Source organism: Mytilus trossulus, chromosome 5, assembly GCF_036588685.1.
Source record: "Mytilus trossulus isolate FHL-02 chromosome 5, PNRI_Mtr1.1.1.hap1, whole genome shotgun sequence".
Lineage (NCBI taxonomy): Eukaryota > Metazoa > Mollusca > Bivalvia > Mytilida > Mytilidae > Mytilus > Mytilus trossulus.
Genome location: NC_086377.1, coordinates 25,091,256 through 25,104,893, shown reverse-complemented (window position 1 = coordinate 25,104,893; position 13,638 = coordinate 25,091,256). Strand labels below are relative to the sequence as shown.

The window sequence follows — 13,638 nt, the reverse complement described above, 5'->3', positions numbered from 1 at the left end:
TATTCAGTTTGTCCATATTGTATTGAATTCCACTATGATGCTATCTTTTTGCGAGTCATGTTTACATTTGAATAATGATACTTTACTTTCATGTTCTCTGTAGAGCGATTCATTAGTATTGTATATGCGGTGTATTTTCACTGTATGAATTTTATTAATTTTTAATGCATTAAATTCCAAATTCAGCCGACTTGCTCAAACAATAGTTAAAGTAAAAAAAAGATTTGAAAGTGCTGATTTTGAGATGGAAAGTTTGATTGAACACTCCGATAAATTCAATATTTATTTCAAATAAAACACATCGTTGTCATAATATAACAATATGTGGATTTTTCAGAGTTGAAAGTGTATTTAGATTAATGCAAAATATTTTTAAATGCATGCCAATTTGATAAAATTCATGTTTCTGCATAGTCAATGTACGCATGTGCAAACAAATTTTATCATTGGATTTCGAGTATGGGTCTATTTACCAATCAGAAGAAGCATGTCATAGAATTTTTTTAATTCTTCAGAATCTTTATAGTTGTAGTTAAATTGATTCGTTGCATTGAAACTTCATCACTGAATACGTACATCACTCATATCTATCGAAATAGAATAAGACAAAAAGGGTTAAAACAACAATACTTTCTAATATTTTTTTATAAATCACTTCTTGACCAATTTCAATGAGGTTGTTAAACAAAGTAAGATTTTTGATTTTGGGTCCGGTATTAAATTGGCCCACAGGGTTCAAAATAAAATGTGAGGTTCTTTGGTAACCTGAATCCATACATGATTGTGTTAATTATTTATTTTTTTAAATTTTGGGCCCATTTAACAAGTTTGTGGGGTCCAAACTGTCAAGAAATAAATTCTTTTGGATTTCAACAACAGTTGAATATTTGGGGTACTTTGGAATGCTGAATCTTACCGTGTTTTTAAATTTAAGATTTGGGTATTTTGGGCCAAGTTATCGAAATGGTCCACAATGAGGTCCAAAGGGTTCGAAATTTAACATTTTTTTTATTTCATCAAAAATGAAGTCTAGCTTGAATGTGGTGTACATACTTACCCCAGGGTTCGACCTCTGCGGTAGTATCAAGGGTGCACTACAACACTTACACCATGTCTCTATGTAACTTTATCAGTATACGTTTTTGACAGATACAGTTTGCCCTACACAACTTGACTTGCATTTCACGCTTTTTAAAATGACTTTGGATAATTATATGTCACATTGTTGTTTCATTTTATACCACATTGTCGTTTCATTTTATACCACATTGTTGTTTCATTTTATACCACATTGTTGTTTCATTTTATACCACATTGTCGTTTCATTTTATATCACATTGTTGTTTCATTTTATACCACATTGTCGTTTCATTTTATACAGTAAAGAACATGCAAGCAACAATCGAGCTAAAACTATCTTTCCTTTAGAATATGAATATTGAAGCATTTTTGGGCTCAACAATAGGGGAGGCAAGTGAAGATGAATCACAGAAAAAAGAACTTGTTTGTTAAGGAGGGGTCTTCATACCAATGCACGTATTGTCCTTTCAAGACAAAATGGGTAGCTAGTTTTCCCAGGCATAAGAAGATCCACACTGATGGTTTAAACAAATGTGACCAGTGTGAATTAAAATTTTAAGACTTCTCAATTAGCATAACAACTGATAGCATGGAAAAAGCCTGATTAGTACTCATTGTTTCAAACACGTCAAAAGCAGAACTGGGCAGTGGCGGATCCAGAACTCTTTGTAAGGCAGGCCCGATGGCTGACATAAAGGGGGGGGGGGCTCAAGTCACAATTCAGTGATTCCCTATATAATCAACCATATTTTTCCAAGGCCCCCTGATACGCCTATGCTGGCATAGCTTTCCATACGAAAAAAGCAACAGGTACTTTTAAATACATCTGCTCGTTTTATAGTAAAACATATATAGTAAAATGCTTCGCTGACCGCAGAGATCGAACCCTGAACAGTTAGGGCAAATTTGAACACAAAATTAAAGCTTGATACTATCTGAATTTGGATTGTGATCTTTATGACGTTATATAGGTTTCCGACACAAGGTAAATGTGGTCGAAGATCTTTAATCGTATGCACAATACTGTGCAACTGACGGTTTTTCCCGCCGATAATATTTTGTTTTCCTTCTAGGATAAATAATCATCAAACCAAATCCCAGTCTTTCCTTTCTGGTAATGAACCTTGTAGTACAATTTTATAGAGGTCCGTACACTTGAACACAAGATATTGTCTGGAAACTAGAAAAAACGTTTGTTTTGCCATTTCTTTTGCCCCTAATTTCTGCATGTTTGGGGCAATTATCCCCAAACCAAATTACAGTCTTCCCTTTGTGATATTGTTCCTTGTCGTACAATGCGAAAAAGATCCAAAAACGTACACACAAGTAATAATGCGGAAACTACAAACATGATTGATTTTTGTCCCTTTTTGTTCCTTCATTCCTAAACTGTTAATACCATAACCCCAAAATGAATCCCAACATTTTACTTGTGGTATTGAACACTATCATGGTAAAATTTCAGAACAATCAAAACTCTTATACACAAGTAATTATACTCATCCCTAACATTATCCCAACCTTCCTTTTGTGGTATTGAACCTTTTTTAAAATTTATAAAGATCCATGCACTTAAAATAAGTTGGTCCGGAAAGCAAATGGGTCTTCGGACGACACAGACGATAATGACATCCTAGCAATATACGAACCGGAAAATAACATTGCGGGGAAGCATGGCAATACTGTTCACACATGTCAATACTGTGGGAAAACTTATAAATGGCCAGCCAGTTTCTATAGACATATATATACAAGTTATAAATAGATATAAATATCAAAGTAATCAAATAAGTTTTTCATTTGTTGCAAGTCTAATTATAACATTAATCTACAATAAAAGTTCATCGCATTTTCGAAAATTCTACATCAGAAATGAATGCTATACAGTGATAATGCATCGCATCTATAGTGAACATGGATCACTTTTAATATCTGATATTCTATTTTATGTTGCTTTTATAACACATATTTGAATTTTAATACTGTTATTTTACATTAAAAAGACACATCATAATGAAAATATGTTAAAATTTAGTTTCAAATCAATTATTTTGGTATTTTCAAAACGTAAACAAATAAAGCTTTCCCATGATCCTTTATTCTACAATGAACATACTCGCATACAACAGTGAACATGAACTGACTAGATTCGCACTTTATATACACTGCATTTTGTATTTTATAAAAACTCTTTTATATCAAACAGTCATATTCAAAATCATTATAAATATTTACAAAATACACCAACCTTAAATCTTCAAACATTCCTGCTCACAAAACTGAGACACAACTACACCTGTCGATCAGTTATTTATCAATAGTAAAAACATACAGTGTATTGAACAGTTTTTACCTGCACACTAATTACTAGAATGAAGTAAATAATATTTTGAAATACCTTTAAATAATATTTCGACAAAATAACCAAACTGTATCATAAATATGATTTGATAAAATATATAAATGCTATTATAAAAATGATCTTTTCTCTTTTTTTTCCAATTTTATGTAATTTCCAAATTTCACTTCATTTGCCGAACTCTATACAAAGAGAGATAACTCAAGAATTTCTAATGCAAAATTTGTCATGTTACAAAATTTTAAAAGCTGAACATTATTCAAAGAGGGATAACTCAAAAATTTCTAATCTACATGTTGCAGTAGTAAAAATGATGGACGTCAAGAACTATAAAAACAAACTATGTAAATATGAGAAAGAAGATGTGGTATGATTGCCAATGAGACATCTCTCTACAAATGACACAGAAATTAACAGCTGTAGTTCACGGTACGGTCACTGTATGTAAAGCATGTCATGATCAAAATGTCAAATTAGAGTCACGACTTAAATATGCTGCTATATATTTATCGGATTTAATTATATTGCATGAAAGAACCTTTTATTAAAACACATACACAAAGAAAGTATTATCTGTTCGCAACAAGGCACAAATATTTAACCAAAAAAGTATAAAAAAAATATATGATGAAAGTTGATAATCGGAGTTATATATCAGACCAACACAGCTCTATTAAAAAAAAACTCCACATATATACCAGGATTACATTTTGCATTTATGCCAGACAAGCGTTCGTCTACAAAAGACTCATCAGTGACGCTCGAATCCAAAAAGGTAAAAAGACTAAATAAAGTTATTAGCTGAAGAGCATTGAGGACCAAAATTCCTAAAAGTTTTGCCAAATACAGCTAAGGTAATCTATTCCTGAGGTAAAAAACCTTAGTATTTCAAAAATTCAAATTTTGTAAACAGTTAATTTATAAGTATGACCATATCAATGATAATTCATGTCACCACAGAAGTGCCGACTACTGGGGCTTGTGATACCCTCAGGAAATTAAAACGTGTCATTTAAAAGAATTATCAAACAGGATCAATTAATATTCTGGAACATTTCATTCAAATCAAAACTGAACACCTTTCAGACAATTTGCTTTCCCAATTCTAAACAAAGCTTTGACTAAATTGTCAACTGTTGGTTGTGACTGATTCTGTTTCCAACGTCGCAAAATTTCTCTTGTTTGATCCAGTAATTTGTCTTTAAATTGATGTTGGATATGTTGTATTTCTGAGATACCAAGGCCCAGTTCTATACCAAGCTGTAACGAGCTGTCTCCAATATGGTTAGATATATATTTCAGCACTGACTTTGATGGTGTCTTCTCTAAACAGTGCTTGGTAATACCTAAAAGTTCAAATGAGATTATTCATAATTATTCTCCAATAAACTACATTTATATTTTTATAGTTCGTTCTTATGTTGTACTGGTATATCAATGTCCTAGGTTAGGGGCAGGGTTGGGATCCCGCTAACATGTTTAACCCCGCCACATTATTTATGTTTGTGCCTGTCCCAAGTCAGGAGCCTGTAATTCAGTGTTTGTCGTTTGTTTATGTGTTACATATTTGTTTTTCGTTCATTTTTTTTTTTACATAAATAAGGCCGTTAGTTTTCTGGTTTGAATTGTTTTACATTGTCTTATTGAAGCCTTTTATAGCTGACTATGCGGTATGGGATTTGCTCATTGTTGAAGGCCGTACAGTGACCTGTAGTTGTTAATGTTTGTGCATTTTGGTCTTTTGTGGATAGTTGTCTCATTGGCAATCATACCACATCTTCTTTTTTGTACATGATTATACAGAAAACGCTGTTTAAAAAAATGATATTAACAGAACTAATTGTAATAAAATTTAAAATGGGAATAAGGCATGTGCCAATGAGACAACAACTGGACCAAATCAGAAAACAGCCAAAGGTAAAGAATGAGGCTACCACACAGCGAGAAAATACCGCACACGTAGGCGTAATGCAAACGATTCACATCGAACAACTACAATGATAGTTTGAACAACAGTAAACTTATGAAGTTAAAGAACCAGAATCGAAAAGACTACAGGTTGCTTCAAAATTGTTGACAAATAAAAAAGAATAATGCGCGATTTTAATTGTGAGTTGTATGCAATTTAGACAACAAGCATTAGCTGATAGAACATGTATTAAGAATTTGTTTGCAACTTGCGACAACTATGTTTCAAATAGTATATATTATTTCCTGTAACGTTTTATATCATTATATTTTAGTCGTCAGGCTATGGGCATAAATGACACTGACAGGGAGTATGATTCCATATCCTCGGTGCATCATGATAACAAATATACTTGAGTGTCCTGATTTCAACACTTTTTACTATTTTCATCTTTGTTTTTTTTTCACATGGTATATGGCTTCATATCCCCTGCTTTGTAACCAATCAAATTGCAGGATTTACCTTGATGTTTCACTACAGTATAATATGACATATTACTTACCAGAATTAGGATCACTGTCTCTCAAAATCTGAAAGTAATAACTTTCATTAATAGTAAAATGCCACATCAATCAAGTATAACCCCCCTTAAAACTTCAAACCCCTACCATCCACCCACCAAAATAGTATGTGCCATTAAGATAACCAGATAAATGTCAAATTGCGTTTGGCTTTTTATTTGATAATTTATAGTCAACAGACGAATAAAAAGCTACAATCAAACATTAAATGGAGCTTAAGATGCACCATTAATTAAAGCTGAACGCATTTCGAATTTTGAAATTTTGTCCGGTTGGCTGTGCGGTTGATGTTGCCAAGTCGTTAGTTTTCTACTTTTTTGTAAACTTCTGCCTGCCTTTTTTCTGTGTTTGTTCTTTAATCCATGGTATCGTCAGTTTGTTTTTCGGCTTTGCACTATTTTGCCTTTCTTCTTTATTTTCTAAAATCAAACATAGACGACCAATTTTACCTTACACAGTTTGGAAATACCAAAAGAAATGTTGTCATTTCTGCATCCAAGTTTAACAAATAAACAATAGGTAAATTACATTATGTAATACCTGACATAGTATGTGTTTATTGATGTTACAATTTTCAAGTGCCTCTTGTAGCTGTGAAAATGATGCATCTTTGTTTCCCTCCTTCCATTTGAGAACAGCAATGAATTTCAGATCATTTGGGTTTTGATGCTGGAACTGATATTCGAGATTTTCCCATGTATTAACTGTAACTCCAAGGTTTACAACAACATCTCTACATTTGTATGGTTCTATTTCCGCAACAAGTCTTATTATATGTTTATCAAGAGGACATTGCTCCAATTCGAGCCTTCCAAGTCCTAGCGAACAGAAATTGATCAAATATATAGTAATTTCACAATGCATATCAATTATGACAATTATAACAATCTTAGAAGAGAAATATTATATGCGTTCATATTTATTGATGTTAGGTCTTCTTCAACGTCAATATTATCGTAAAACCATGCGTACCTCTGACTTACCTATACTTGAAATCTGGTATTTTTGTTGATTTTCTGTTTAGTATATACTCGAAACTGGGAAATTTGCTTTCTTCACTAGCCATCTTTTTGTAAACTGACAACGCAACATGACTTTAAACAAAACTTTATGAGAAACCGGACAATTTGAAATTTTCTGTTGTCAAACTCCCATTTCCTAGTAGAAAATTCCTCTCTGTCTCATGGTGTATTGTTTTTATATCGCATTCTAATATGACGCGTTTCTTTTGCTTTTCAAACAAACCCATGCTCGAATCAAATAAAATATGTGTTTGCACATGCGTATTTGGAATACTGCAGAATTTTTTTTTTATCAAAATAGCATGCATTCAATATATTTTATTAAAGGGAAACTTCGCAAAAAAATAAAAAATTGATATTATGTTCATCCTGTATAAAAATGCTCAAATTCATAGATATTAAAGTTTTATTCCGCTAGATAAGCGCTCACCATCTATTTTAAATTTAGAGTATCAATTCTCTTCGATCGGTCATTTTGTCTTCTTTCCCCGATAACTGACAACGATATGTCTATAAACCACAAAGAAACAAAACTACAGTAACCGATGTAGTCGTAATTGCGTGTCGATATCTTGTCAATTGTACGGTTGTTTTATCCGACTAACTAACTTGATACGGAACATATTCTTTTTTTTTTAAATTACCATGGTCTGTTGTTTTTAAACTGTTAATATTGGAATTAGATAAAAGTCAAAGTTGAAATCATAAATAAGTGTTCCGTGAAAATTATTTTCGAAAATCTAATTTGTTCATAATTCTTTAAAGTTATAAACTTTTTTCAAATAAATTCTGATCTTCCCTCATCTGATCACCAGCATGCTTAAAGATATTACTTCCAAAGGTATTGTGAGGGGTATGAGATGACACGTCCAGGTATTCAAGCGATTTCCTGTCGGGCTTGCAAGTTCATGCATCGTTTCACTTCTGCAGGTATTGACCAATGTATGATGACTGTACACGGCCAATAACTTATAACTTTCCATTTTGAACTATCAGGTGTATAATATACAACTCTGTCTTTCGTGTCATTACTACACTCGTACGCTTGTTTATAAATAACATTTCTGGTGTAAAGAATATAACTCATAAAAATATAAATAATACCACAAAAGTAAGATTTGATGAAATTAAAATCTATTTAAATATTTTTTCCAAGGGAGAATTTGGGAAAATGTAACATATACTCGTTGTCAATAGTGAAGGACAGATTGGAACATACCAGAAATATTGATTTTAAAAAATGTACGCACTTGTCGACGATTCGTTTATACGACGTGGTAGAAAGTTACGGAACTATACCGCAATTTAAAATATATACATGTATGGGGGGGGGGGGGTAGGACCTTTATCGGGACTCTGGGATTGGGTGTTTTTAAGCCTGGGATTTCGGGATTGACCCTTTCGGGATCCGGGAATTCTCTTTTCGAAATTCGGGACTTCGCGATTTCGTGTTCAGTTTTCAGCCCGGGATTTCGGGATTTCGTGTTTTTAAGATCGGGATTTCGGGATCAGGACCCCTCCTACCCTCCCTCATGTATACATTGAACATAAGAAAACAACATATATTTTGAATAAATAAGGTAAAAGTTTTGTAAATAGACTAGTCCACGTATGCCAGCAGTATGTAATCATCGAATGTCGATAGACTATTGTATACCAAAAGCGGAAGACGAAGAAGAAGAATTAAGAGAACCAATTTGAATTAAATACAGGTCGATGTTTAACTTGCTTTGGTTCATCGAAGCTGCGAGACATAGTAAAATCACAAATTTATATTTCAATAAGATTGTTCTCGAACAAAGGAGGGAATTCGTCATCACAATTGTTATATATGTCACTGGACGAACACTAATTATCCACAAGGGATGTAAATATTTGGTGGGAAACTATTGAGTATCAAAATTCCAAATTAATTTCGGGAATTTTTCTTCTTCTTGGTATTCAATACCAGAAAAAATTTGTAAGGGTTCCGCGGAACCCAGTGTCTCGCCTATTTTTGCTGTAAATCGCAGGCTCAACAACAATGAGGAAAAAAAATCAATAAAATATTCCTCTTGTTACTATTTTATGATTGTAAGAAAATCTAAGTCCATTTAAAAGTAAATTACAGAAAAAACGGAGTAATCTTTTTACAAACTTTACTTCTGAATACAATCTTATGATCATAAATAAGCTTCTGTCCAAGTTTGGTACAAATCCAGGATAGTTTAAGAAAGTTATTAAAATTTTAAAAACTTTAAACACAGAGTGAATGTAATGGTTCCCCGCAGAAAATCTAAGTCCATTTAAAAGTAAAATATGGAAAAAATGGATTTATTTATTTACAAAATTTACTTCTGGATACTATCTTATGATCATAAACAAGCTTCTGTCCAAGTTTGGTACAAACCCAGGAGAGTTTAAGAAAGTTATTAAAATTCTAAAAACTTTAACCACAGAGTGAATGTAATGTTTCCCCGCAGAAAAAACTAAGTCCATTTATAAGTAAAATACCGACAAAATGGAATTTTATTTTTACAAAATTTACTTCTGGATACTATCTTATGATCATAAACCAGCTTCTGTCCAAGTTTGATACAAACCCAGGATAGTTGGAGAAAGTTATTAAAAACTTTAACCACAGAGTGAATGTTTTGTTTCCCCGCAGAAAAAACTAAGTCCATTTATAGTAAAATACGGAAAAAATGGAATTTTATTTTTACAAAATTTACTTCTGGATACTATCTTATGATCATAAACAAGCTTCTGTCAAAGTTTGGTAGAAATCCAGTATAGTTTAAGAAAGTTATTAAAATTTCAAAAACTTTAACCACAGAGTGAATATTTGTTGACGCCGCCGACGACGCCGACGACGCCGACGACGACGGAATGTAGGATCGCTTAGTCTGGCTTTTTCGACTAAAGTCGAAGGCTCGACAAAAAGAATAAATTGCTTTTCCGCTATATAGGGGTATTCTTGTCAGATAAAAAACTATAAGTTATATTAAAAAATAGGGAAATATGATATTATTAATAAATTGTTTCTGTCTTTTTTTTAAACATCGTTAAAAAAATTGTGTCTAAGGTGAACGCCACAAGATTCCTGTAATACTAGTATGAGAGTATAACATGTAAACATTCCTTCTTAATAATATGGTTGTATTGGAAATCTTTGATATGCATGTAATATATATATTTGCCACATGACGCCCATAGTTCTTTCTACCATCATCATCTTATTCTTTGGTATTGCTGTAAACATCGATGGTTCACACCCAAACAAAATGGGAGTAATGTACCCTCAGAGCTTCTCCGTGCATATTATACACTTGTGAAACTTAATATATTGACGAAATTTCGGTATTGAAATGAATCTACATATCACAAACAGGATGTTTAAATAACGATTTTGAGTAATCACCTATAGCTAACAAACCAATATAAACGTATGGCAAGATATGACCATGAAGGAATTTAGTTTTTGTCAGACGCAAGAACTCGTCACTATCATAAACGTATACGTATATATGCATGCAGTTTCAAATATCAAGAACAAGCGGTCGATGTCGATAGTTCGTTTTCTAACTGTTCAGAGTTAGACATGTCACTTGTTCATTCTTGGAAGCCTTCATATTCCCCGTCCAATAATGGGAACTCTTTCTGGTTGTGTTGACAATAAATGCTTGTATGGTAATTCTGTCGTTTATCTGTACAAGTGGTTGTTTTTCCTCTCCTTTCCCAACAAACAAACTTACGAAACGCTACTAGTCTGCTTTCTCTGGAGCCCATCCTCAATGGCGCTTATACGTAAGGAAACTAATATGTATACTAATAATGATTGTTTCAAGAACAACGATGTAGGGACGAACTATTCTAAATTCCTCAATATCAGTTATGGATGACTAAAATATAAGTTTAATTACATCTACTGTATTACTTATTTGGATTAATGACGGCTATCATGTTCAACATTACACAAATATTATCATAGAATTTTTAAAAAAAATGTTCAAAAATCCCCCCAAAAAATAATGTCTTAGCTTAGATAATTGGTATTCTTTTCACAAAAAGTTCGTGTAAATTATTGTTCAATGAATTTAATTATATAAGAATGAAATGTTAAAAAGAAACTAAAACAAAATCATGCATGTTGCATGTTGTATTTTTTTTTCAATTAAAAACTTTAAAATTGCGATAGTTTTACGAGCATTTAAACACAGCCAGATTTTAATACATGTTAAGAAATTCCGGTAAAGTCAATGATATCAAACAGATGTGCAATGGTATATCCTTATCAAATTGGGTAATATTGCATTTAGTTTTTATTAAAGATTAAAACTACTATTTTTTACTTCATATTTGAATCTTTACGCGAATTGCCGCTAAGAAAGTAATAAAAAAATGTTTCATTTCATTTTTATACACTTTCGGAATTACGAATCTGAATTCTATTTTCTTTTTTATTATTTACACAATTTAATTATTGTATCTTTATTCTCATCGTGTATTAAATCTTTGTGTATACTCAGGCTTTCTAATCCTTTCTGTTTATCCTTTCCAAATAACAACATGTATACCTGTGTACGCTTGAACTCACACCTGCGGCTAAATAGCTACAAGGTAAACGAATTGACCTCAAGCCGAGAAATATACAGCGACCTTTACAAAATAATATACACACTTTGCTCACACACTAGTTGCATTAAAATGATTATGAAAACAATAACGGTAAAAAGAACGGAAATATTTTCAGTTCAATATCAGTACAAATGTTCAATAAATATTTTATGAAAAAATCTCAACAATAATAAATGAAATTTATTCGAAAACATTTACCAGAGATAATCTTATAGGAGTTCAATTCAATCAATACAAAATGGTATATGCATATTCATTTTCGTTCATTTTTATATTGTGGTTAATAACTACGACCATTCGTCAGCTGTGCGCTTTTAATTACGTATATTGTCGATAAGCTATAAGAGTTAAACAGATTTAATTTTTTCCCAGAATTCAACAAATCGGGCTAATACGTCACGACCCACTCGAGAATTTCAACCAAAAAAGTTACAAATACTTGATTTTCTCCGTTATTAGAAGGAATATAAATTTAAAATTTTGCAAATGTGTTTTTTATGTTAAGATGAACATAATTAGATGACAAGTAAAAAATCGCGGAATTTCCCTTTAACATAAAACAGTTTCAAACTCTAACATAATGCACATATTGTTAATAATAGATATACAAGACTACAATTTGCAATTGTCATATTTGACCTACATACTACAACGTTCATGTTGTCTGTTTAAAATCCTTCTCTCTAAAAAACACATGTAGTGTGCTTGTTTACATACAAAGCAGGGTATGTTCATGGAAGAGCCTACAAAAACGGTCTACACTTATACACATCGGATATAGAAATTACCGTAATTAACCTCAGCAGAATCAAAACAATTGACGCAAGCTATACTTTATTGTAGTTTTATCGCTCGGTCAAAAATAATCATGATCTTAAATTGATAACAAACAAAAAATTAATACTACATTATACATACTTAATTGACAGGTGTGTGCAGCTAATGCCACAACTCGTTGTTGGGTCACTTTCACGAATGTTTTAATCGAAACGGCAAGTAAAAATCTGATATCTTACAACTGGATATATATGGGTAATTTACCAACCCAAAAAGTGACCATTATTGTACTTACCTCCACAGTTGTCTTCACATCTTTCACAAGAAACCTTAAACAATATATTTACTTTTAGCATTCGACATACAACATGTTAATAAGATAGCAAGTACAAAACTGTAGATTTAAAATTCAGTTTTTCTGATGTTTTTTTTTGTTTTTCTTTTTATAGTTGGTGTTTTCCTCGGTATTAATTAGTTTGTAACCCGGACTTGTTTTCTCTTAATCGATTTATAATTTTTGAACAATGGCATGCTGGTGGACGTTTCGTCTCCGAGGGTATCACCAGCCCAGTAGTCAGCACTTCGGTGTTGACATGAATATCAATAATGGTCATTTTTATAAATTTGCTGTTTACAAAACTTTGAATTTTTCGAACAACTAGGGATTTTCTTACCCAGGAGTAGACTACCTTAACCATATTTGGCACAACTTTTTGGAATTTTGGGGCCTCAATGCTCTTCAACTTTGTATTTATTTGGCTTTTTTAACTATTTTGATATGAGCGTCACTGATGAGTCTTATGAAGACGAAACGCGCGTCTGGCGTATACAATTATAATCCTGGTACTTTTGATAACCATATACTACTATTGCCTTTATTTAAACTTTATCGTATGCTCAACAGTTATCATTCATCTGAAATGTTTGAAAACACATACATTTATCGTTTTAAATACATTTAAAACGCTTTAGAATATATTTGCTTAATCATGTGTTTCAAAAAGGTGAATAACTAGCATTTGTTTATCAAATAATTCAAAAATATGATAATGAATAAAAATGAGGTTTGAAAGAAAACTCGGGTTGCCTTTTTTTTGCATATTTAAGGAGGTAGACCTTCGTTAAGGGAAATAAGTCTAAAAATCATCAGTACGTTTGTGTCAACCATTTTCATAAATATGTTCTAAGCTTCAAGGTTACGTCGATTATTTTAATCTGTTTCATGTAAATGCTTAAAATACATTGATGAAACTTGACTTTTACAACGTATAACTGACTTAAAAGAAGGACAGA

At 32.1% G+C, this 13,638-nt stretch overlaps 2 protein-coding genes across 3 annotated transcripts in view; both read right to left on the bottom strand.

Moving 5' to 3' along the window:
* LOC134717782 (cytochrome P450 2J5-like) overlaps positions 1-3,590 on the bottom strand; it is a 47,513-nt gene extending 43,923 nt beyond the window's left edge. The window contains exon 1 of the mRNA XM_063580276.1: positions 3,329-3,590. Within this exon, the coding sequence (XP_063436346.1) occupies positions 3,329-3,345 (17 nt within the window). The 5' untranslated portion in view covers positions 3,346-3,590. The remainder of the gene's footprint in view (positions 1-3,328) is intronic.
* A 478-nt stretch (positions 3,591-4,068) lies between these two features.
* The window catches only part of LOC134718688 (uncharacterized), a 30,292-nt gene continuing 20,722 nt past the window's right edge, over positions 4,069-13,638 (bottom strand). Inside the window, exons 11-14 of one of the 2 annotated variants that reach the window (XM_063581349.1) lie at positions 12,641-12,674; positions 6,470-6,747; positions 5,911-5,938; positions 4,069-4,785 (exon numbers count right to left, since the gene is read on the bottom strand). In XM_063581349.1, coding sequence (XP_063437419.1) covers positions 4,505-4,785; positions 5,911-5,938; positions 6,470-6,747; positions 12,641-12,674 — 621 coding nt within the window. In that variant the 3' untranslated portion in view covers positions 4,069-4,504. The remainder of the gene's footprint in view (positions 4,786-5,910; positions 5,939-6,469; positions 6,748-12,640; positions 12,675-13,638) is intronic. The other variant, XM_063581348.1, reaches the window with a different exon arrangement.